We start from the raw sequence: 27,585 nt of genomic DNA, 5'->3' as shown, positions 1-27,585 counted from the left end.
TTTGATGATGTTGATCAATTCCCGCTCTTTGTGCACGGTCTCTAGCACGCGTTCGTTAGATATGTGTACTGTCCACATATCTGACAAGGAAGGATATACACAAAAAAATATCGCACGGCGTCTCAGGAGAAGTCAATTTACAGTTTCGAATATTTTAAAAAGGTACCATGAGACAGGCAATTTTGTACGAAGGCCTGGTCAAGGACGTGCACAACCGCAATTGATGGCAATTTTTTGGTTCTTAATTCTACAAGAAATCGCTAATTGACATCGATGAACATCAGAAATGAGCTACTAAATGTCAGACAAGTTAATGTGAGCTCAAAAACAGTTAAACCAAGATTAAAAGAAGCAGACTTAAAGCCTAGGCGTCCTGCAAAAGTTCCACCAAAAGAATTCTATTATATAAGCCAGATGGTCAAATCCACGTCTACAGAAGAGTTGGAGAACGATTCGCCACCTGCAATATTGCCCAGACCGTTAGTTTTGGAGGTGGTGGCATAATGCTTTGGGGAGGTATTAGTTGGGAGGGACGCACCGCACTTGTGAAAGTGATTGGACGAATCACTGGTGAGAATTACGTTCAAAATATTCTGCAAGATCATGTTTTGCCATATGTTGGTTACATTGGAAATGAGATTCATGTTAATGCACAATAATGCTCGACCATATGCTGCTGCCATAGTAAGTAAATATCTTGATGAGATCCAAATTCAAAGATTGGATTGGCCACCATTTAGTCCGGATTTAAATCCAATAGAGTACATGTGGGATCAGCTAAAACGGCGCGTACGACAAAGAAATCCCATTCCAAATACGATAGAGCAGCGTCGGCTTGCTGCACAGGATGAATTGAATGCTATTTCCCAAGGGTATGTCCAAAATTTACTTGCAAGCATGCCTAAAAGGATGCAAGCAGTAATAAAAGCTAGAGGGGGGAATACTCGTTGCTGAACATGCACTTGTTTCAATTAAAAAGACTTGTTTAAGCAATTTAAGCACTTGTTAGCATTTAAGTTTAGAGTAAAAAAATCTTTTTTACCTAGCATTAAGCTTTATTGTTTTTTCGCAATTTTCTCCGCATAAAAATTTAAAATTGTTCATTAAACATTTAAACAAGAATTTATTTTCAAAAAGAAAAAATAGAAAATTCCAAAATATTCCATATTTTTGTCCATGAGTGTATTTAATCAGATCTCCTAAAATATTTTTAACTCCGCATACTACCGCATACATAAATTCGCATAGATGTTGTGCTGTATAGTTCATTACCATTTTTTGTATTTTTTACATCTTGACAAAATATAGGCCGAATTGGATTTCTTTGAAACAGTTTACATATTCAGATATTCATTAGTAAATGAATTATATTAAGGTATACATAACTTTATTAACGATTTTTACATAAACACATACCTTTTTCAAATATGAAATATCTTAATTTAATTATGGGTAGGTATTAGCGATCTAGACAATAATATATTTTAACATATCTTCCTCAATTATAGTTAGCTTAACTGAAATAAATACCAGAAAAACATATATATCCCAACACTCCTTTTCCCTCCTGTTCTTTATTCTATCCAAAATCACTGAGTGCGTCTACAATAAAACACGTGCCATTCCTAACCTATCATCGCTCCTTATCAGATTTTTCAACTTCAACCTCGAAAAAAACGGAAGTCGAATGTCTCGAGCTCCAACACTATCTCAGTCGGATGTCATGTCTCTAGATGAATGTTTTTCACATTCTCGGAGACCCCTGGGTCACTTTCATTTACCTGGGCCAAAAAATGAAGATGTCAGATTTAAGAAATATACGCGTGCGACATTTTTATGTCTGTGGAGATAAGAATGATAAATTTGAAGTCGGTTATATAAATTTATTATATTAGGTTTTATATAAGGGGAGTAGAAAGTACTCTATTTTTTTTTTGTTTCGCGGAATTAGAAAAAACCTTCGAATAAGCCAAATACTACATATAAAAAATAAGCGGAACTAGAAAATGATTGTAATAATTATTTTTAGTATTTATAATCGGTTATACAAATTAATTTACTGTATACCGCATATTCTTAAAATATTGTGCTAAAGCATTGCTGGGTAACATTTCGTATTTTGTACCTTTCATTATTTTTTCCCGCTATTTTAATTGTTTTGTGACTATTGTCTTATGCTATCGTCAACTTTTCTTAATTATTTACTGGGACCTATTTTGATATGATTTGAATTTCTTATTTTTTGACATTATCTTGCTTTATATCACTTTTATTTGTTTTATTTCGTCCCCGTTTCATCCTCCATTGGATATAAGCTGCTTTTAATTATTTACACTAATACTTGTGGTTTTTTAATGTCATTTCAATATTGTCCTAGTTTTCTTGATATCTCAAAACAGTAAGCACTCTTCAATATTTTTTTACTGATGTAGCTACTTTTAATGGTATACTTTACAATCAATAGGTACATAATATAATTTTTTGCTTTATAGAACACGATAGATACGATTTCAATAGTAATTTCAAGTTTCGACCAATTCGGTAGGTATATCAAAATTAAATATTTCGCTATGTTTACTATAAATCTATAGGGTGTTCCAATAAAAAGAGATAAGTTGGTTCCACCCGGTCAATTTGGGTGGAATTGTATATTTGAATAAGTATTTTTAGAGTATGGACCCATCAATGCTTCAATGTTTACCTTAATAACCTTTTTCGTATCTCTTCTATTGCTCTGGGCCGGTCGCATAGCCAAATAGAATGACAACAGTTAAATACGAGTAATCCTAGGATGACCAGAAAAATACGAAAACCTCACAACAGATGGGAAGTGGTAGGCAAACAGTGGATTAGATTGGCACAAGATAGAGAAAGATAAAAGAAATTGGAACAGACAAACAAAATGTAATAACTATTAGTCAGCTAACAACCCGTAATACAGATCACCAATTGTTTCTACTTGGATACGAATTTATACGACCAATAAGAATATTAGACTGAAATTAAAATACAAATAAAAAGGCAAGCGTAGTATTCACCAAAACTAAAAAAGATACACTTGAACATCTAGGCCACTTAATCTGCGATGATAAACAATATAATCTGCTTTAAGTCTTACAACAGGGCAAGATGTACGAAACAAGAGGTCCAGGAAGAAGAATATCCTAGGTACACAAGTCTAACTAAAGGGTTCAACCTACTCAGGGTCAAATACGACAGAGATTTTTAGAGCAGCAGTCCATAACGTCTGAATGAAATAGAATTAGAAGATGAATAATGTGTTACTTTAATTATTTAATTTATCATACTCTTTGTGTTATCCATTGAAACCCGCTAAGACAAAGTAAAGGAATAGGTAGAATAGCAGATCGCAATTTGTTTTAAAATGAAAACTAAGTATATTAGGATCGAACTATTTTAAGACTAAACTTAGAAACATTTTTCTGATAATTTCTCGGATCTGTCGTCTACTTTCATAGAACATATTATCAATATTGTTTCTGCATTAATGTAAAGGTTCTAAATAACCTGGCGTTGTTTTTATATATCCGTTGTTTAATATGTCCGTTATTTTCCGTTCGCTTTCCTGAACAATGACTAGTAATTAAAAACATCACTATACCGATATATCAACAATTTTCTTGATCAAAACCCACCAATCTAAACAAATAGATATTTAGAGCAGCGGAATGCAATTCCACTACAGTATTATTCCGGATGCTATTGACAACCAACATACATATCTACACTAAAATATGTGTCCTACATTCCATAAAATTGATCAAAACGCTGAAAATAAATAAAAAATATCGCAATTCAATAAAAGAGCGGACACATACAAACTCTCAATAAATGTCGAAGTGCCAAATTGATTGGCCCAAAAATGTACATACTAGTTTCGTAAATGAACAACTAAAGCAAATATTAACAGCATAGTACATGGGCCAAGGGCACATTGCATTAACAAAATGCAAATAGTAGTTTCCTTTTTTTATAAAAGATGTTAGGTACGAGACAGAAAAATCTGAAAAAAAAAAACATCCAAAAATAAATTTTTATCGACTAAATTAACGCTAATTAACTTTTATACTAAGTGTATTCGGAAAAGCGAGATGTAGATTAAATGGAAGTAGAAATAATCAGTCGATGTTATCAAGAAATAAAGTAAGGCAAATATTCGGCAGTAGATAACATTAAATCATAATTATTTAAACTCGGAAAGATTTTTATCTGGATAAACTTTTTACTTCTGTTTCCAAAAGTAAAATAGGATCGACATAAATCATTCCCATGTCGTTTTTATATATAGTGAATATGAAGATAACACAAGACAAAATAAAAAAATGTTTAATTATGTGATGAACCACGTGGCAAGTGTGAAGATTTTATCAGAGGGGCGCAAAAAAGTAGCAAAATGGGCAAAAATACCTAAGAAGAACTAAAAAATCGCTACGAGCTACATTTAAATTGGTATGAAAACTGGTCATCAGAACAACAAAAGCTGTAAGGAATTTTTTTTTCTCTTTGGTGATTCTCTTTCTGTTATCAACGAGGCTTTCGTACAGTTCTTCGTTATTCGTCATTTGGTCATTCCCTATAGTCCGAATTATCACCAATTCGTACTATTTCCCCAATAGCTATTGGAGAAAATAGATAGAATAGAATAAGAATGGAAAATAGAAAATTTCATAAGTGTTTGAGTAATGTCCATTATCGGGGAAATCCATGATATCCTGGTCCAGATCCAACATGGAACCAACATGGAAGGGTTTGACATTAAGGCATCCACTGATTATTTAAATCCATTTTCATTTATTTGTTAGCGTGTCCATAGTTATTTCTAAGTCCATATTTCTATTTCCATATTTTCCATTTATATTCAATTTCATGTTCCTAATTTATTTATTTATTTGAGTTTTTATTTTTTTCTTATAATTTCCAAGATTTATTTATGCTAAATTTATTCGAATTCTTTATTTTCGCAAAGCGAATGACGGCACCAAGTTATCGTTCATTACTTCATCTTCGGTGGAGGAAGGGTATATAGTAATAAAGCACATGAATTGTCGTAAATAACCAAACATAGCAAAAAGGAGTCTTTTCTTAAAGTAACAAGCCTATGAAGAAAAACGAAAATGACGTAGCCATTGCTACACAGAGCTGAGCCCCAGGGTTTAAAAACCCATATATTGGGGGGAGCCGTCCAGAAGGTTGACCGAGTTCTGAGAACTTTCAGTGATAGCCTCAAATCAATCTGAACATTAGTGCCTAGATTAAGTTTACGCTTTTTTAAGGATGGGCGGCTCCCTTTTGTTAAGGGAGCTTTTGAGGGGGTGAGCAACGTTAGTTGCGAGTTAGTGCTTTTTGGAGTGGTATGCGGCGATAGAGCGTGGGCTTTGACAGTGGTGATGTAGAAAAAGAGTGCTATGAGGGAGAATATAGACTAGTCAACCAAGTCATAACACAGGTAACAACCTCCGGTGTTACCAGCCATACTAGGAACGGATCTAACTTAGAATTTTTGGCGTGCAATTAGTTTATCTGCGATATTTGAGGAGAGTTGCTTCGAGGATGTTGTAACACTCATCAAAAAGTTGGTTACCAGCAAATAGAGGCTGAAGGGAACGGAACTTTTGTTTAGGGGAGCCTGGTGAGTATATGCCCGCGGCGGTGACAAGGAGTCCTTAGAATTTGCTTAGCTCTGTTAGTTGAATCCAGCTATCTATCTATTTATCTTTTGCTGATGAAACGGACTCTGTCTTGTCTTGTTTATTGTTGTTATATTCGCAATTTAGTGAGTTAGTGCTGACGGATAATCTGCAAGTTTCCTCATGCACCTTCTGAGGAATTTTCTTTTTGTTTGGCGATGGTTTAGAGACGCGTAGACACACGCCTTGTATTCGATGATATGCCTGATGAAAGTCTTATAGGTGTGCCAGAAAGTTTTATTTTATATATTTCCGAGTTTTCCATACATCGCGTCCAGAAAGTCTAGCTCTTCTTACCCTGTCTAAGGTGTTTTTGATGTCAATGTCCTAGTTAAGAGTCCTGCTAAAATGAACCCCCAAGTAGGACGCCGAATTTCTGAAATCGAGATTTTCTCCTAGGAGGGCTATCTGGTTTCTCCCAGAACTTGAGCCTTGTTGCAGCCTCAGAGTTGGTAAATAGCGGGATAGTGGCTTTTAGGTAAAGGCAACCTTATTTGTTGGGGGGATGGTCCTTTTTGCAGGAGTAAAAAATGCCTCATATTTATATGTTTTAACACATTAGTATATGGGCACTTTCAGGACAGTCACCAATTACAATTACAATATTATGTCCAAATCTAACAGCATACGGCGACAGGGTCAGAAAGGGTCAAGTAGTCTCTCTAGCCAGATAGACATATGCCAAGGTTATGCTGAAAAGACAACTGTGTAGATCCTTTTGCGGCCTTGTCTGGTTTACCAGAGGAATAAACATTAAATTCTACCCAGGTGAATAAGTTTTAAATTATATTAAAAATTACGAACAATTGGTGTATTTGCTTCTCAAATAATTTCCTTCCAATAAAAATATATTCTTCTTATGTGGTCTGTGCGCCTGATCCTTCTTGAAATCATGTTGTTGTTGTCTATTTGGTTGTCCATATGTCTGTGCGATACCTCTTGAAAAAATAACATATAATGTTAAATATAAGTGTTGATACGATTCCTGTGGGTCGAAGGAGGAATACTATTGAATTTGGAATCGGTAGACCAAAGGGCTCGAAACTTACAGGTAATTCGGTACATAGAGGACGTAGAATCTTGAAACTTCAAAGGTTAAGTTTTTTAATGTGAATTGGTAATAACTGTTTTTAATAGTATCCATAAGATTTCGTTAATAAGCCAAACTTTTGCTTTTGCGCTAAAATAAAGTTAAATATTTCTTAACTTAGAACAATTACATATAAAATAAATCATAGATTAAATATTTAAAATTTAATACGTTTCAAATCCTCCTAATGTTTACTTTAATGTGAAAAATTCTGACATCAAACATTTTACGACCCATTGACTATTTAAGCTTTATGCTATATGGAAATTATTAAAATATTTGAAAAATTGTTGCAAAATTGACCGGATCTGGAGAGCTCGGGGCATTCGAACTGTGCCTATGGTATTATTAATGTAAATAAATTATTTCACTAACTCGTAATAATGATTATAGTATTTAACTACCTGTCAAATATTTGTCGATCAGTCGATTTTTATCCACCAGTGTTTGTTATTTATTTAGCTGTTAAGTCTTGTTCACTGTAAATGCACATATAAAATTTCAGAAGATAATCCATTTAAATTGAGCGCTGATGAAAAATACGGCCTTGTTAGGCTGAGCGTAGTGAATTGACAGTATCAATTTGTATACGAGATTAGATCAACCACAAAATAAAAGACTAAATTCCTATTTGTAAGTTTCAACATTTGAATGATACAAGGTTGCTATTAAAAGTGATGTTTTCGTGAGATGACTAATTGTCGAAGCCATTAAAAAAATATTTTTTTGGTGTGTATGGTTTACTAAACCATTTACTGTAATATTATTTAGTTTTTTTTACTACACTGGTAGTGGTATTATTACAATCTAGTCTTCTTTTAGATAAAAAGTACTCTCATTTGCACACAGCTTTTCCATGTCTAAATTTTCTCCTAATATGCAATGTACTGCATTTTTAAAATAAATGCTAAGACTGCTAGCCTGCGCACTTTAATTCGACGATCATCCAGTATCACTTTGTAGATTTTCTTTACTGCTTCTAAAGTCGTCATCTCGTTTGGTTGACCATTGCGATGCTTGTCGTGGTAGCTCGTACGGCCTCATTTAAATTCTGCTATCCAATATTTTATTGTTGTAAACGAAGAAGCAGACTCGGTGTATAATTCTATTCAGCTTTTGCATTGGTTGGACAAAGGCCTTTCAAATAAAATTAGTATCACAAAACGATGACTAATTTTTTCAATTTTTACAAATTCACTAAATAACGTTCACTATTGATAGCTCCAAACAAGTACTTACTCCAAAAAAACTACCGCCATCTCTAGGTCAGGCTGGGTACTTTTGGATACATCCAGTATTTCAGCTTATCTGAATATCGAGGTTTCATATTGTTAAATTTGTTATTGTTGGTTTAATAACTGTCTGGTAGATTCTAATTCTTACTACTTTTAATAAATACTTGGATTAAAGTTACGTTCTTAGCGCTCCATATTTTTGATTTCCTATGCAACTCTGGTCGTTATGTCCGTTATCTTCTATTTTAATTCCAGAACAGGTAAATTTGTTTACTTTTTCGACTATCAAGGGAAAATACTTCAAAGATATAGGGAGTATATGGAAGAATTGATTATTACATTGATATGGGATTAAGCCACAATTATTGGTTGGAATGAAAATCACATAACTAACTAATGTTTGACGTTTTTTTCCACTCTAGAAATTCTTTTTAAAAAAGATTTTTATACGAATTCTGGGAAATTTGATTCAAATTCATCGTAAAAGAAGAAACTAGTTACTTTCTTTTCTGGACATGCTAATCCCAAAAGAATACAAAGGGTATGAAAATGAAACTAAAGTCTACAGAAAACCAAACCACACCAACATATATACTTAAATTACCACTTTAACCACAACGTAAACATCAAAAAAGGAATTATCAAATTCCTATATGATAGAGCCCGAAGCACCTGTTCTAATGATAATACATTTCTGGAAGAAAAAAATCTGCTAACAAAGATTGTGACTAAAAATTACTATCCATTGTCATTTATAAACTAAAAATTCCATAAAATTCCAAAAAAGGACTCAAAGATGTCAAAAATAATATATGTAAAGGGCTTATCCGTATTAAAGCGTATTAAAAATGGCGATAACAGGTCCTATGAAGAAAATTCTGACTAAAGAAAAACCAAAAATAAAGCAAAGGTGGATGACTGATAAGATCCTTCTTCTCATGGACAATCGGAGAATAATGAAAGGAAAAAACGAACAAAGGTATAAACAAATACAGAAAGAAATCAAAATAGAAATCAGAATAGCAAAAGAAGATTTTTATAAAAGAAAATGTGAAGAAATAGAACAATTGCAGGCCAAACATGATATTTTTAATGTACATAAAAAAGTGAAAGAACTTGCAGGTACACAAAAACGTAAGCAGCCAAATACCCTGTATAATGTCAACGGAAACATAATAACAGAACTAGAAGAACAGTTGAAGACATGGAAAAACTATATTGAAGAACTCTTTGCAGATGATAGACAACAATCTGAGCTAAGTAACATACAAGGAGACGAAGGTCCAGAAATAACGGAAGAAGAAGTAATGTACGCACTAAAAAGAATGAAAAATGGTAAAGCCCCAGGTCCAGATGAAATACCAACGGAAATCCTTAAACTAATAGAAAAAGACTCGATTCACATTTTAGTTAAACTTTTCAATAGCATTTATACATCAGGAAAAATACCACAAGAATGGCTTTTATCCACCTTTGTTACTATACCAAAAAAGATAAATGCCAAACAATGCAGTGATTACCGTACAATAAGTCTGATGAGCCATGTACTGAAAATATTTCTGAAAATTATACACTCTAGAGTACACAGAAAACTGGAAATGGACATCAATAATACCCAGTTTGGATTCCGAAATGGACTTGGAACAAGAGAGGCGTTGTTTGCACTGAACGTTATGTCTCAAAGATGTCTTGACATAAATTAAGATGTATTCATGTGTTTCATAGATTACAACAAGGCCTTTGATAAAGTGCGGCATGATCACCTAATCAGACTCCTGACAGAAAAGAATTTAGATAAACGAGACATCCGACTAATAGCAAATATGTACTACAATCAGAAAGCAGTAGTGAGAGTAGAGAATAATACCACTGAAGAAATCGAAATAAAGCGAGGTGTGAGACAAAGGTGTATACTGTCACCAACCCTGTTTAATCTCTATTCCGAAGACGTAATGAATAGAGCACTCTCTGAGCAATCCGTAGGTATTAAAATAAATGGTGTTAGATTAAACAATCTGAGATTTGCCGACGACACCGTTCTGATCGCAGAAACACTTGAAGAGCTACAGACATTGGTGAATAAGATAGCAGACTGCAGCGAAGAATATGGACTAACTTTGAACATAAAGAAAACTAAATTTATGGTAATATCGAAATCAACACAAAATGTCCAAAATTTATATTTACACAATGAAATTATCGATCGAGTTAGCAAATACAAATATTTAGGCACTTTTATAAATGAAGACAACGATAGCTCAGCAGAAATCAAAATAAGAATAGAAAAAGCCAGATCCATATTCACTAAAATGAAGAGAGTGTTCTGCGGAAGAGATTTGAGCCTTGAAATGAAACTTCGCCTGATGAGATGTTACGTACTTTCTGTGCTGTTCTACGGAATGGAGTCATGGACGTTGAAAAAGATTGATACCAAAAAATTAGAGGCATTTGAACTGTGGATGTATCGCAGAATCCTGAGAATATCATGGACCGAGAGAGTCACAAATGTCGAGGTCTTGAGAAGAATGAATAAAGAAAAGGAAGTCATATTTACGATCAAAAAACGAAAACTGCAATACTTGGGACACATTACAAGAGGCGAAAGATATGAACTGCTTCGAATAATTATGCAAGGGAAAATAGCAGGAAAAAGGTCCATAGGAAGAAGACGAAACTCCTGGCTAAAGAATCTACGGGAATGGTATAGCTGTAGCAGCAACGAATTGTTTCGGTCAGCAGTTTCGAAAATACGTATAGCCCTGATGATCGCCAACCTTCGGAACGAAGATGGCACTTGAAGAAGAAGAAAGGGCTTATCAGAAAAACTAAAGATAATATGAAACAAGTACCACATCACAACAATATTCAAAACAACCAACACGCCGAGGTCCATCCTATTCAAAATCAAACCCAACAACACGCAAGAAAGATAAAAACTGTACCTATAAAGTCCCCTGTGAATGCAACAATTTTTACGTGGGAGAAACATCAAGACCAATAAGTGTTAGGATAAACGAGCATGAAACATATATCAAGAACAGAGATTTCGAGGAATCCCAGATATGTAAACATGCCTGGGAAAATGAGCAAAGACCACAATGGAAATATGCATCAATAATCATTAAAGAAACAGACATGAAAAAAAAAGTCAAATAACCATCCTACTTAACGAAGAAAAATGTGTAGGACAGCCATCAGCAAAATGTAATAGGCTTAGGTTGCCAAAACTAAAAGAAGACGTCAACAACAAACATATACGAACAATAGCGGAGTGAAAGTAGGTCGAAAAACATCATATACAATCTTAAACACATATGCAACACACAATACATATAAACACAAAATCTATTTTTGCTCAATTTACGTACTCAAGCACAACTACGATCCAGTTTTTCACACAAACATATAACAGAAAATACATGAAACAATCAGAATTTGATATTACTAGGGTGAAAAAGCCGCACACTCAAATTTTGTTTAGGCATTATATGCTGTTTGCCTACAAGATCAAGATCCAGCGTGTCAATTTTAAAAGGACATAACCAATAGATTAATCCCATATAAACATAATATTTAAATTGGACATGGCACAAGAAACTACTTTCAGAACCTTAATGAAAGAATTATTCGAAGAACAACACACAGGCTGAAATAGTAAAACTATTTGAAGATAACGAACTTAAACTCTTGAATAAGACTACTTAGTATAATTTATGAAACTGGTGACTTGCCTGGAGATTGGCTAGATTTCATCTTCATTGCTTTTTATAGGAAACCAGGTGTCAATAGATGCTCTTAGTACAAAATTGTAAGCTTAATGGGTCATACAGTTTAAATCGTTCTTGAGGTTGTTCATTCTCATAAAAAAAACTTGAAAAATATATTAGCAATCTGCAGTTAACTTTAGAAGCAGGGTTAAAATATGAAAATCATTATTTTTAATGCAAGTTTTGATACAAAGTACATCACAAACTGCTTAAAATAGGTCAGTGACAGTAAACCAAGCCTGACGGCCCAGGTTCGATCCCGGCACAGAAACCAGATTTTTTTTCAATTTTTTATTTAACTGAGTCACCACCGTGCTGATAGGGCACATAAAACTGTTGATCCCGAGTACCTAAGTAGGCGTTAACCCTAAAACCTGAGGTAGAAGGTTACACAAATGCTAGATGTACAATAAGCCTATGGACTGCAGAACGACCGGTTATGACAACAAATGGTTTCTGAAGAAAAAAAAATAGTTTAAACATATTTAGTTTAAAGTTAAACTCTCCACATGTTGGTAAATAAATATTAAATAAAAGAAAGTCCTCGTATATTCATGTCAGGCTTACCAAACTTGTATCTAAAGTTCTCCTTTTATCACTTAAATCTCAATATGTTCGCTAAGCTGCGGTTGTTTCTAAAACACAATATATAACACGGATAACTTTCTTGATTTAAAATTGACTGCCTGCTGGAAAATGCAGCCCATGCCATTAGATACGTTGGAGAATGGAAGTTAGTTACTATTTACGACATGAGCTGAATAGATGTGGTGTCTCACAGGAGCACAAAAGTTTCGCGTGAAATGAAGGTGCAACAGAATTGCATACAGAGATATATTGTGTATAAAAAGCTTGATATAATATATGGTTTTACTACTCGAATGTGTTTGGAAATGTTTAACTAATCAATAGTATACCAAGAAATTAGAAATAAGCACACATATAAATTAGGATTAGAACTAATTAAGGGATTACAAAGGAATATGGAATCCAAGGATTATAGACTAAACAAAACACATCTAGTTAATCTGACGAATGTAATTCCCGGAAACTTAATAAGATGTCTTAATTATCTATAATAAAAAGGTTATTTTAATGTTTTTTGTGTTAGTCATTCATATAATCTTTGTATTATTTTTTGATGCCTAGTCTCTCATTTGGCAATTACTATTTAAATGGGAATAAGCCACAATTAAAACATTGTTTGTATTTTGAGAACGATTCCCGAAGTGGAAATTGAAACGTCAATAAACGTACTTTAACCTTTAATTGTTGCTTATTCCCATTTAAATAGTAATTACTTTAAAATGCCACAAGCAAATAGCTTCAGAACAATACTCTCATTTGGCTTTCTGCAATATGAGGTCTCTGTTTTTCTTTACATCCAGCTATGTCTATATTTCTTGAAATTCATGTATTTTATCGTCGATGGTATTATTAAATTCATATTTTGTTTCACATTATTTTCCTTTAAATATTATATCCTTCAGCTTTGTTAGAGTGATTTTGTGATTGTATTGAATACCAAGTTCTTAAAATAAGACACTTTGAGTTTTAGTTGATTGTCGATGATTCTTTTTGATTATATGTATATTTTCCTTTAAATCCTGTACCTTTCGTCTTTGTTAGGGAAATTTTGACATTTAATTGTATTTCGTAGATATTTGGTTTTGGTGATGTATTGTTAGTTGAATATTGGTAGTATTCCACTGATTTTTAGTATTTTTACTATTACTATTCAACATTTTTTATCTGGTAATACAAGCTTTTCTTTCGGCTTGGAGGATGTGGAGGGTGTCTTCATTCACTATTTTTCATATCTTGTTTCCGTCGACTTGTTCAAAAACCATTTAAAGTCTATATATGCCTGTCAAGGTCAAATTTTTTGCGCTTTTTTTCGAGTAGTATAATTATAACTATGAAATTTATTTTGTTAATACCTGTGCAGTTTATTTAGAAGTTTTTGTTACCCTTTGGGTATTTTGTCTCTATGTCGGCATATAGTGAAAAGATATAGGAGGGTCAAGGTGTACCTGCCCCTAAGTGAAAGGAAGTGCCTGCATAATCTTCTGTTTCCCTATTTATCCTTGCAAATTTTCTATTTTTTTATCTAAGTTTGGTATTATTATTTTATCAACTTCTTCGATTTCGCTGTTAAATCTCTGCTATTATTTCTAACGACGTTCTTTATACCGTTTTATCCAATTGTCTTTTCGGATTACGTTCCGTCTTACATTTTTTTTGTCTGGTTTAAATGTCCCCTAACTGTATATGCTAAAGTTTGTTCTCAATGTATATTGTAAATAAATTAATCTTAAGTTTCTTGGTGAGCTTATCGTTTTAGCTGTCTAAAATAATTTCTCTGTATATCACTTTAGTTAGTTGTTGGTTTTTCGTTATATAGTTGTTTGTACTTTCTAGAATTAACAGTTACGTACAGTTTGACTTATGAAAATATTTTTATATACATTATTTTCATTTATGATACCTATCAAATGATACTTTTATAATTTATATCAAACTTGATTTATTTCCTTTTTACGAGATTATGTAATTAACCTATAAACTTCCAGATTAGTACGTAGTTATTCCAAATTACATCAATATTTAAATACATACATTTTCAATTAGGTTCAAAGTTCAATGGACAGAAGTAGAGTATGTATGTGAGTACATAAATGCATGTTTATACCGGCCAGTTCTATAACTCGTAGTTAGCGTTTGATATTTGCTATCCAGCTATTCGTGTAAAATGAGAGCCACTGGAATTTTGCTAGTTTGAATGTTTGTTCAACAACATGATTGTATAGAACATGCTACTTTGTAAACAATACGTTTGTTTAAAAAAATTGAATACTAATGGATTAGTTCATAGCATAGGCGTACATTTTGTTTCCGAATATTATATATTCTGATTCCGATATTCATATGTATGTTCCCTTTTGACTATTATTAAATTGTTGCATATGCATATCATTTCTGTTTTGTTCAATTTTATTTCTATAATTCGTCATTTTTATCACTTGTATCGTTACATCCTTTTGTTTTCTAACATTTATTGAAGAAATAAAGAGGACATCGCAAAGTGCAAATTATGTGACTGCGAAATTGGCCAAAATTTTGAAAAAGTCACGAAATAACCATGAAATATACCTTAACTTTCCATTTCGCATAATAGTGTTAAACACTTAAAAAAAATGAGAAAAATACATATTTTGTTGGAAAAGACAAAATTTTTCTTGGCTTTATATTAATGTTTTGGTCACGATACTAAACTTCAATGTTAATAATGATCTTCATCTTCTTCTTCAGTCGTTCTTTTTTTTTTTTCGATATGGGCCCCTCTCATTGCACTTCAGTTTTCTCTATTCTGGCCTAGCCGCGGTCCATGAAGACCCTCTTCATATTTACAATTCTTAGCAACTTCTAGTATTTCTTAATCTCTAGCAATATCTTCGACCCAGTTTAATTTTGATGAACATACTGTTTGGACAGTCTTCTACTTTTGTTCGTTTCTTGATCCATTTGTTAGTTTGTTTTTCTATCTCCCCAGTTATTCCTACCAGTTTTCTTTGTATAGCTCTCTGGTATACTTATTGTCTTTTTGTCCAACACTCATGTTTCTGAGTTATATTAGGTGGTGACTGGTAGGATACATTCAATGCAAATTCTGTTTTCAACTTAATAGGTATTCTCATGTTTAGTATCTCTAAGTATTTTAATTTACAATTATTTATTAAGATAAGCTATATATATATATATATATATATATATATATATATATATATATATATATATATATATATGTATATATATAATATATATATATATATATATATATATATATATATATATTATATATATATATATATATATATACATATAAAACTTAAAGCCATGATTATTACTATTACAAGAAGTAATATTTGTCGAATGCTCCTCTATATAGAAAAATGCAGTCAACAACACTTCTTTTGACTTTTTACTTTCCAGTTGTATCATGTTTGGGTACAAAAGCCACTCTTGATCACATGATTTTGGTATGTACCCCAGACCCAAGCTGGCCTCTTGTATTATATATAATTTATTTTATAAAAGGCCATTTTCCAAAAGTATTGGATAACTCCTATTTGGATCTGGGGATTTATATGGCTCAAATAACTTTATTACTCATTTAATTTTGTGCTAATTCAACTTCTTTTGACACACACCAGTTGTCTCTAGAATCGTAAGTCATAGTATTGAGTCCACTTTGTTGCTATCTGTCTAGTGGTATCACTTTTGTTTTATACTCTAAAAGTGCACCCTCAAAAATTATTTCAGACTCTCATCGCCATTCTATGTGTATTCAGCTGACTCCTTTGGAAGCGAGGAAATACTTATCTGACAATCCTATGAGAGCTTTTTATGAAGCCTTAACAATTTTGCAGTGTGTCCCATCTCCTCGAAATATCTTATCCACGATTATCTTTTTACCCTTCTCAATTATTCAGTCAGAGGTTCACACTAACCTCTTCAGTCACTTGATCTATTGACGAGATAAAATTTTCATCTGATTTCGGTCTTTTGATTTACAAAATTGTCATTCCACCATGGTCCTTTAGTGTTGGAATTCCTCATTATATTCGAACATTTGTCTTCCAATGCTGATATGACAACCTTTTGAAATTCATCGTCGGGCATGTCTAGGTCCAATGTATACCTTACCGTTCCTTAGTGATATGAAATGTAAAGAAGAAAATGTTAAAAATGTAAAATTTAAAGAAAAATACCAAAAACTAAGGACTTATTATTAGATTTATTTAGAATTATTATATTGATATTCCTTCTTTAGATAAATATATTATATTAACATAATTATCTAAAGATATATATATATATATATATATATATATATATATATATATATATATAATATCGTACTATTGAAATTTTAATTTAATGTTTTATGTACCGGTTGTTTACTCCTTATTTGGTTCCGCATGTGTCATCAATTTTACAAATTTAACATATTTATGCTTGACATATAAAAAAATAATATAAGTATATCAACATTTTAGCCTATCAAAACCAACCTTAAATTCTAATACTTGATAAAATAATACTACTTTATGTTGTTCCAGCTGTTATATTCTGTACTTACATCCTGGGGTTGTTGTGCATGATGTTGATCACGAAACTGTTTTCCTGAAGTTAATAAACTTTTTACGTATAAATTATATTTATATACTTTATTCCTTATGTTTATTGTTATTGTGTTTGATCATTCCAATAATAATATTCTTTCATTATATAACGTATCCTAAGTAATTTCTGTTTATATATTTTCTCACCACTTTCATAAAAAAATATCTATTTCGTAGATATATAATTCAATATTTAGAAGCTCTAGCCATTAAGAAAGAGTAAATTGAATGGAAAACGATTAAGTTGAAAATCTATTAGCTCGGCATCCGTATTATATTTCTCCTATATTAAACTAGTTTGAGTGAACATGAGCGACAAGACAGCTTAATAATATTCCACTAAATTCTTCGGCCAACTGTTTCCTGCGAACCATTAAATTTTTCCATTAGTCTCTGTTGGCAACGAAACGAATAAAATCCAATAAGCGAAACGTTCCATTATTAATGCAATCAATAATTCATCAATTATTACAAAACAGGCATTGTGCATACTAAAAGAAAAAAGAAATAAAAAGGAGTAATAAAATGGCCAGTAATAGGTTTTTGAACATCAATGTTTATTATACAAAAGCAAAAGCAACAAGAAGTAAATAACGGAGTTTTATATGTGCTTTTATTGGTGTATTTTTACAAAAGGGTTTGGATGTTCTTTGTTATTTTAGGATACTATGTATTTGTCATTTTTAAAGAAGTATCTTTAGTGTTTATACTCCAGCGTAATTTTCAAATATAGAGGGTGTTTATAAATTCATAACGCTCACTTCAAATAATTCTCGATAATTGATTAATTTTAATATAGGTAGAAACAGCAACCCTTAAAGACCTTACTTGATTAGATATGTGTGGTTAAAAATTTAAAGTAAACAATTTATTATCAATTTATTATTTATTACAAGTCAGAAACGCTTATAAATATGTTGTTCGCATTTGATGAACCATGTGCCAAGAAACTAATACTTCAACTGCCTTTCCGAAAATTTAACCAGTGACACCCTATCGTGATTAGAAGCAACATTTTCCTTTTATCTTTTATACTATCACTGAAGCAAAAAATTTTAGCAGTTAAATTCTCTATTTATTTTTAAATAAAAAGATACTAAATCTTAGATAAATATAGCTAAAAAGAGCGCTATTATAGATATTTGTTTTTAAAACATATCTTAGGTACTTGGATACTCAGATAATATCAAACTATTCAATGGTTCTAATTTATAATGTAATAAGCACGAGTAAAACAGCTAATAAGGAGAGGATGGTTAAGAGATGGATGGAACGTTTCAAGGATTTGCTGTGAAGTGGTGATAATATTGTTCGAGATATGCAATTAAATCTGGAGAACAGCAAACGAGCGCGATCCAGAAACTAGAACACAAAGGCGCTAGGAAATAACAAAATTCCCTCAGAACTCTACCGATAGGTATGGAGAAGAACAAACAAAAACAAAATTATAGCAAGAGTGTGAGAAGAAGAGTAAAAGAATAGAATATTGGCTCGCTGTGTCCATTATACAATAAGGCGATCGGCTTGAATTTATCAACTACAGAGGGATAGAATACAATATATAAAATACTTTGAACATAATTTACACACAGCTGCGTACATACTCTCTAAGAAACTCTCGAAGAAATTATGGAGGAATATTAAAGTGGATTCAGACGTGGTGAGTTAACAATAGACCAGATAATCAGATGAGGACAAATCCCTAAAAAAACTAGTGAATTTTTCACCTGTTGTTAGATTTAAAAGCAACTTTTGGTAAGCAATACGAAACAAATTATATACATATATAAGATGACAATGTCTAAAGAAAAGAATTCAGCACCAACAAAGGTCTGAGACAAGGTGAGCGCTGGTTCCTTTTTAACATCGTTTTAGAGAAACCTAGAGAAATTTATAGGAGATGTAGAAGTTAACAACCTGTGTATATTGTGTAATATGTCTACCCAGATATTGGCCTATGTAGATGTTTTAGACTGTGTCGCACGAAAGTAAAATAAAGTTCATTGCATCAGGAACAGACCACAGATTAAAAACATGGATGAAAACATGCCCAAAATGTACCAACTTTATTAAAGAAAACTACCTAACATTGTGAGTATTGACTCATTTCCCATATACTAGTACATGGATGAAACTATAACATTTGTAGCTATAATTTTAAAGTGGTGCAACAGTTTTCTTACCTACGAAGCATGCTAAACATCACGAACAAAAGATTTGCAAGAGATAAACTTAAGAATATCGTTTGCAACCAGAAATTGTTATGGACTTAATAAAATCTTAGCAACAACTGTCTAATAAGAAAGACAAACATATGTGCATTAGAATGCACAGATTTATGATATGTGTGCTCTCTAATACATATAAAAATATACTAATAATATTCGAGAGAAAAATACACAAAACTATATTAGGTCCAATATATAAAATAATTCTAATGATGAGATGATAAGAGTCGTCAATATAATTTCGAGTTATACGTTGAACAAAACGAAATAGACGACACCAAAACTATAGTTATTTCACTAAAAATTGGACGCCTATAGTGGGCAACACATCGGGCTAGAACAAATTAAAGATACTCTGCAAAACGTATATTATTGGCGAATCTCGAGGGAACTAGATGACGAAGTAAACCAAGGTTGAGATGGACGGACGGCATGGATAAGGATGGGCAAGTAAGCCGTTGTGGCAAACGCAATAAACTACAAAGACTAGGCCGTAGCGTCAATCATGATGATGAGAACGATGGTTATGATGATGATGGTAATAATAACGATAATGATGATGATGATGATAATAATAATGAATTACCTGTAAAATTTTTGATGTCGTGTATGGGAGGGGATATCGGTTTGTTTTTAATAAAAATAAATTTGTCTGTAACATTTTTATGTGCTGTTAAAACAGTAACACGTTTTAAAATGCATCAACAGTCCTACATATCTGTAAATATTACTTAGAGAATATGGGTATGATTTCTTTTCTAACCAATACGGATGAAATGAAATCCCTACACCGATGACGAATAGTTAAACACTTTGATACGCGCCCCGCTGTGTTTATGTTGCATTTATCTTAAAAATGATTCTAGTATAGAAAAGAAATTTTTAATTCCAGAATCAGTCACGTTCAGTATAAAGATAATATTGTGAACGGGGATTTTACCATACATTTTAAATGATATGTGGCAATGACAAACAATGACAAAATTGTTTCATAAAAGTTTTTTATGGCGTAAACTTAGGACAAATACACAATGCAATCTCTAACATGAAATAAAGCAATGAAACCAATATTCATTAATAGAAAAAAAAACTCAAAGCACGTCACTCGTTTCTTGTGTAGGGACCCATCAAGACCATTTATAATATATAAACAATATTGGACCACAGATAAGGTATTATCTGTGGTCACATTTAGGACAAACAAAGGGAACAATTCTGAACGTATATACACAGTACACACGGTCATAGAAAATTCCATGCCCGTTTACGGTTATAAAAGGTTAGACAGCATATATATATGATTTAAGAAAAATAGGGCATTTGTTAATTCGGTTGTGAAGAAAAATGCAAGAAACTACCGTTGAATTACTAAGATCTTATAAGGAAAAATCAAGTGGCTACAGAACACATTCAGTTTAATTGAGATTTACTCTCAAAGACGTACTTTTTTATATGGTTGAACGATTTAGAACTTGCTTGGAAAGAAGCGGCCAGTATTTATTTACATAATTTGAATATTAACGACAATTTACAATGTAAATTAAATTGTAAAACTGCTTTAGATATTATAAATGTTTTTTTTTAATATTTATGCTCAATGATACAAATTAGGGCCAACACTTACTTATCTAGGAAAATTTCAAGAGGTAAATAACACCGCAAATAATATTTTGTAAATTATTACAATAATTGCAGACTTTTGTTTAACAATAACAATATCTAAAAACACCGTTTATTTCAGTGCTATTAAAAGTTACTACCTTTTCATCCTAAACTAGATAGAAAATTTAAAAAAATGTTTATTAAAAATTAAAAAAAAATTTAGTTGGCACTAAACCTAGTAGTTCACTGGTAAATTTTTTCAAAAGTTAGCTTATATCAATGTATTCCTTTGTTAAAGAGCATATTCAGCAAATTTCAAAAAAGAGACATTTTTAAGAGCGTTTTTAACTATAATTTTGATTTTAAACTTTACCTTCTTTGGTATCTCAACGACTACGTCCTTTAAGTATTAATAATCCTATATCGGAATTCATCAATTACTTCGAGGTCTCTTGGGGTTAGAGCCAGTCGAATATAGAAAAACCCTGTATAGATAACGTCTAGTAACATTGACTTAAAAAAGTAATCTTACTCTTTACTTTCAATCCCAGTATTTAAATAACTTAAAAACTTGAAACTCAGAAATATTAATATTTATACAGACAAACCAAAATATTAGGAATAATAACAAATACCGTATATATTAATGGTCATAGTTGTGTCCTAGTATATTATTAATACGTTTTTCGTTAAATGAAACAATCACCAATATGCAATGATTTCTCTCAGTTATAGTAACACCATCTTTCTAAGAGACTTTATCATTAATATTCAACTCAGCGGAGTGTCATTTCTCGTGTGTGAAGTTATGTAAACAGACCATTTAAGAGATCATTTCATAAAACATTCCATGAACAAGATTCCTTGTTTATGGAATTTTACACCTCGAAAAATAACACCCCGCTGAACTGAAAACTAATGATTATCTTAGAAAGATAGTAGTACTATAAATACATAATTATCTTAACTCTAGTGATAACAATTACCTTCAAAAATATTTCTCAATTTCTGTTTGTAAAAAACCTTCGCCATTTCTGTTTTTAACAAGCCTTTTGAAGTAAGATTTTAGTAAATATTGTTTTGACGCTTGTTGATTTTTAACATATTTATTTCTGATTTAAACTTAAGTTATCACACTACATATATGTAAATACTAAATATAGATTTTCAACATATTTCTGATTTAACTACACAAAAGTCCAAATAAAACAAATTAAATCTAAATTGCCTTCTAAAAACAGAATATCTAAACCCTTCACCTCAAAATATTTATTTGCAACTTTAACTACTTACAAGTCGTAAAACATTCAGCTCTATTCTGACAAACTTTCAAAATATAAACTGTATTTTTTGCGACTTAATCTATACGAAACTATAAATATACTAAACAATTCTTTAATACGATTTCTGTCTTAGGTTCTCTTAACATGAAGTTGACTTATGGGATGCAACGTATTAGGAGGTTTGTGGATGCTTGGCATATTGAGACGACGCTGGTGAGCCATGTTTGCATGTCCCATAATACCCGGAGAGGGTCTGTAGCCACTCATTAAATGCTGAAAAAAAAAAAAATAAAATTCACTGATATACCTTTTTTATTAATTTTTAATAATAAAATAAAAATTTATTACTTTAAGTTACGTAGTTTTATTTAACTGAAGAAATGGACTGAAGTAGTAGTTTGCTGCCTATAATACAGGATGCTATAAATTTCAAAAGTAAAGTACCGAAAAAAAAAACATAAAATTATCACCTTTGTCTAGAAACTAGTTAACAATGTATCCAAACAATTAACAAGTCGAGGAAATAAATAATAAATCACATCTACTTAAAAACAATGTGAAAATCAGAAGGGAATACTGAGGTAAAATTTCCCCAAAATTATTTTATTTTGTACGAATTAACCATAAATTTACTTGAGACATATTTTATTAACGTTTCGACTGCTAGTTCGGAAATTGCCCTGCAAAATGCAAATTTTTTAAGAGTAGAATAATCTGTCATTCTGATTTGTTACTTGGAAATAAACTGCTTCTAATAGTTTAATTTTCTTATTAGTACCTAGTACAGCATTTGTATTATCAATATTTTTGAGTGTGGTTGCTGGGACGTCTTGATTGGAGAATAGTTCATTTCATTGTATGAAATTAACCTTATCTTACAATCATCTGTCAAAGAAAGTAATAAGATGCGATTGCTTTTTGATAATATCAACTAATCCATCATATGCAATCATAATACTAATATTTTGTCATTTTACAATAACTCCATTGTAAATTATAGGGAGAACCTAGGAAACACACTAATTATATTATGCTGACACTCCGCATAGTGTTCGCGCAGTTTCCAAAACTACAATTGCCATTTGGATCGCCAACCTTCGAAAGGAGACAATGCCATGAGAAGAAGAACGCATAGTGTAATGTTTTATGTTCCTTTCAGTATCTACATTAAATTATATTTATAGTTTCGATCATATAGGTTATGTTTGTCTGTCCAGTTTTAGACTGAAAAAACTGTAACAGATACAGAAAAACTAATAACGGATTCCGGTTAAGTACTTGGTGATAATAACCCGTCTAAAAACATGTCTTGGTTAACTTCCGGTCATAAAAAATTTTCACTTCCTGTGAAAATTTTTGTTGTTTCAGTTTATTTTTTACCTTTCCTTAGCTCGAGACTCACCTTATTCTTTAAGTTGAATATCTGACCTTGCAACAACAGATCGATTTGATGTCAATCCACAACTTTACTTGCAAAATAAAAATTCGCCCAGAAAATAATATTTTCGCACCGATAAAGATTTTCGCCTCTTTATATGAATAATGTATTCCCAATATCTTTATATAAGTGTTTTCTAAGTGCTTTCTTTCTAATAAAATCATCACAGTAATGCATCTCAAAAATATTGAAAATTTTGGGAATCCAAAAAAGATGCAAAAAGTTAAACCCCCTCGAGAGGCGGGGGGGATGGTGGAGCGAAAAACATTAGGCAAAAAGGTTTTAAACGATATATTAAATAAAAATGTATCACTTTTTGTGTAAAATGAACCGTTCAGAAACAACGCTTGAAGCGACCGGCAATTTTAAATGTCAGTTACGCCCGTGAAATTTTTTATATCAAATTTGTATTAACTCGACGGTAAAATTCGATATTTTTTGATTTGAGTGTTCTATCGACAAAAATTAAAATGAGTTTTTATTTTTGAATGTAAAGTGAAATAGTTCGTATGGAATTTTTGCATTTTGCTGCTAGTGGAGTCAGTTTCTATAAAGCTTTTATATACAACTCTCATGGGATCAATTCCATTGATCGGTCGCTGTAGATTTTTCACTTTTAGAGTCTAATCTTCAAGACATAAAATTTTGATTTTGTGTTTTGGCAATAAATACGAGACATTTGAAAGACATTTGAGTTTTAAACGTTTTTGATTGTTTGTAAATGTGAAAGTTTAAATTCAGCGTTTTTAGGCATATTCCAAATGCCTCATATTTGTTGCAACAACTCAAAATCAAAATTTCATTAAAGACAAGGTTCTAATAGTGGAAATTCTATAGTTACCGGTCAATAAATATGATAAATTTTATTGATCTCTTAAGAATTGTAAAAAGTGGCAAAAATCGCGCAGACATTTAAAATCGACGCTAGCTTCAAGCGTGGTTTCTGAGAGAACGGTTCCTCATACAGAAAAATGTGTTACTAAATATTTTTGTTCAAAATTATCTTAGCTATATTTTTTGTTTGAAACATTAATTTTACTGCGTATGATTTTTACTTGTATTTCGAAAAAGATTCCCCAGCTGGAATTAAAAACGCCATATAAAATATTTTAAGTATATTTGTGGTTAAATTAAAATTCTCTGTTACGCACACGATGCAATAGTGATAGCGCAAAATGAAGATAGCCTTTAAATTCTGGTTCACAGATTTAATGCAGGATCAAAAAAACTTGACAATTTTAACTCAGAGAACTGGAGCAATAGTACTTAGTAAAAACGAATAAAATGTAAACTGGAAATCAAATGGAGCATTGAACAAGTAATGGAAATAAAGTACCTAAAGATTACACTGTTAAGCTATGGAGGCATTGAAAAAGAAGTAAGAGATCAAGCTAAAAGAGCAAATAGATTAACAGGATACCTTCATAGCACTATATGGCGTAACGGGCATATTAACTGAGATAAAATCAAAAAACTATAAGACCAATAATAATGTATTCATAAGAAATAAAACCCTACACAGCCAAAGCACAGAAAATGCTGTAAATAGAAGAAATTAGAATACTCAAAAGAATTACAGGAAACAGAAAACACGCAAGAAACCAAATAAAGAGTGACGAGGTCAGAACAAAACGTAACATATAGGGTATAAACAAGTGGACCCTATATTGAAAAAAGGAATGAAATGATTACATTACTAAAATTGCATACACAATAGTCGTTAAAATAGCAAGGGACAAATCGCCACGTAGTGGGCGAAGTATAGATCGACAGTGCCAGATATGGAGTAAAAATCTTTCACAGAGTCAACAACTCACCAATGAACAAAATTTCTTATTTAAAAGAAGAAGAAGATTCTTGTGGTTTATTTTTAAAGATAGCACAAGTAAAACAGTAAAATGTTACAAGAAAATAATGCCAAATTTATCCAAAGTTTGAATTCATTAGCCATTAGCCATTTCGTTAACCAAACTTAATCCAGAAAGATTGGAATGGCATTTACATGGTTTCACTACTTTTTATGTTATTGTTCGTTTTATATTAATAAGAATAAATAATATATATGCCTTGGTTTAAAAAAATCTAATGGCATAAAATACAAAATAGTAAAGTTCATTATAAAATATCATTAGTACTAGCAGATCTAAATAATACTTAATACAGAGATAATAAAAATACATAATACTTAGTACTAGATTTAGTTAAGTACAGTACTTCAAGCTGCGCTGCGCTGAGACTGAGGTTTGTTGAATGTTACATCTGGTCGCAACTATTGTACGGGGTAGAAACATGGACCTTAAAAGCGCAAATAGATAAGAAACTTGAAGCCTTTGAACTTTTGGATATACCGGAGAATGTTGAGAATTCCATGGACTGCCAGGGTCACCAATGAGGAAGTGCTGAGAAGGATGGGTCGAGACAAAAAATTGTTGAGAACAATAAGTACGCAAGACTGCATACCTTGGACACATACTGAGAAATGATAAATATAGTCTTCTGCAGGTCATCATGCAGGGTAGAGTCGATGGCAAAAAGGGAATAGGTAGAAAGAGGAAGTCATGGCTGCGAAATATTCGAGACTGGACAAACATTACTGTAGACGAATTATTTCACGTTGTAAAAGACAGAGAAGCTTTTAAAAATGTGGTCGCCAACCTCCGTTAATGGGGACAGCATAAGAAGAAGAAGTACTTCAAGAGTATTTACACCAAATTTGAAGTAAATTCGAAAAATATTTCCGGAGTTATAGGTATTTGAATATCGTGAGGTCGGTACGTACACTCTCAGTTTAAAAACTTCAAACACGTTTTTCTCGAAACTTTATTTTTCCGTAAGGTAGGCACGATTTCTCAAGAGCGAATCTACCAATTTTGCTAAAACTTTGTACACTTCATCTTTATAGTATCGTCGAGTGAAGGACTTTTCAATTGGCCGACTCGTTCTTGTTTTATACGAAAAAAATATTTTAAAAACTATGAGAGTCGGAAAATGCTAAAAAATGTGAGAAAAAAATGAATTCAAACTTATTTAAAAATCTTGAGCTTTATTGTTTTTTCAATCCCTTCATTCAATCACGAAACGAAACAATACTATAAAGGGAAACTGTGAAAATTTTCAGCAAAATAGACCGATTCGTTCTCGAGAAATCATGCCTACCACACGGAAAAACAAACTTTCGAGAAAAACGCGTTTGAGGTTTTTAAACTGAGAGACTCTGTACCGACCGCACGGTATTCAAATCCCTATAACTCTGGTAATATTGCTCGAGTTTACTTCAAATTTGGTGTAAGTTCTTTAGAGAAAGTACTATACTTTCATATGAAATTAAAAAAATAAAAGACTTTTGAAAAGACTTTGAAAATACTATGTAACCTCATAAGTTATCAATCAGATAATAATTGGTATTTTAAGAACATACATTTAACAAAATATATTATATATATATATATATATATATATATATATATATACATAGTTTTTGTGCTGGTTACAAGAACCATGACATTGTACAACAATTACTACGAATTCATACAAAAGAATATTTGATGCACAATGCACATGTATTCGGCACATCACGCCATCTTTTAGGACATCAAAACATGTAAATGAAATCATTTCTTAGTAATCTTAGTCGTTTAACAATGAAATCTTAAGAGCATGTATTAAAATAGAAAGAATCGTGTCATATCAACATAAGAATTAATCAATGCAAAATAGTGGTTTAGTATTGACCACTAGTCTGAGTTCTATAAAGAAAATAAAAGAAAGCCATGAAGAATAAGGTAAGTAATAGATAAACTATAGCTGTGAAAAAGATTATAGAGGGAAATTTCGATAACTCAAGAAATATATAAAGTATAATAAGCATACGAATAAAAGAGTAGTGATGATCCAAATATCACCCCTAAATGAAACAAACAAAGATAAAATCGATTATATGTCGAACCCATCAGGTAACAACGTACACAATTCGACAGGAAGAGGGAGAAAGAGAGCCACAAACTGGAGCAACAAACTATTATATACAAAATTGATTAAATTTTTTGTT

At 31.8% G+C, this 27,585-nt stretch overlaps 2 protein-coding genes across 2 annotated transcripts in view; one reads left to right on the top strand and one right to left on the bottom strand.

Annotated features, from left to right (window-relative positions):
• Positions 1–22,452, top strand: part of bru1 (bruno 1) — a 971,893-nt gene extending 949,441 nt beyond the window's left edge. The window contains exon 10 of the transcript XR_011950072.1: positions 22,233–22,452. The gene's annotated coding sequence lies outside the window, so the exon portion shown is untranslated. The remainder of the gene's footprint in view (positions 1–22,232) is intronic.
• The window catches only part of nenya, a 230,590-nt gene continuing 225,233 nt past the window's right edge, over positions 22,229–27,585 (bottom strand). Inside the window, exon 5 of the mRNA XM_072521700.1 lies at positions 22,229–22,372. Coding sequence (XP_072377801.1) covers positions 22,229–22,372 — 144 coding nt within the window. The remainder of the gene's footprint in view (positions 22,373–27,585) is intronic.

Source organism: Diabrotica undecimpunctata, chromosome 2 (assembly GCF_040954645.1).
Source record: "Diabrotica undecimpunctata isolate CICGRU chromosome 2, icDiaUnde3, whole genome shotgun sequence".
Classification (NCBI taxonomy): Eukaryota; Metazoa; Arthropoda; class Insecta; order Coleoptera; family Chrysomelidae; genus Diabrotica; species Diabrotica undecimpunctata.
This window is presented reverse-complemented; position numbering and strand designations above follow the sequence as displayed.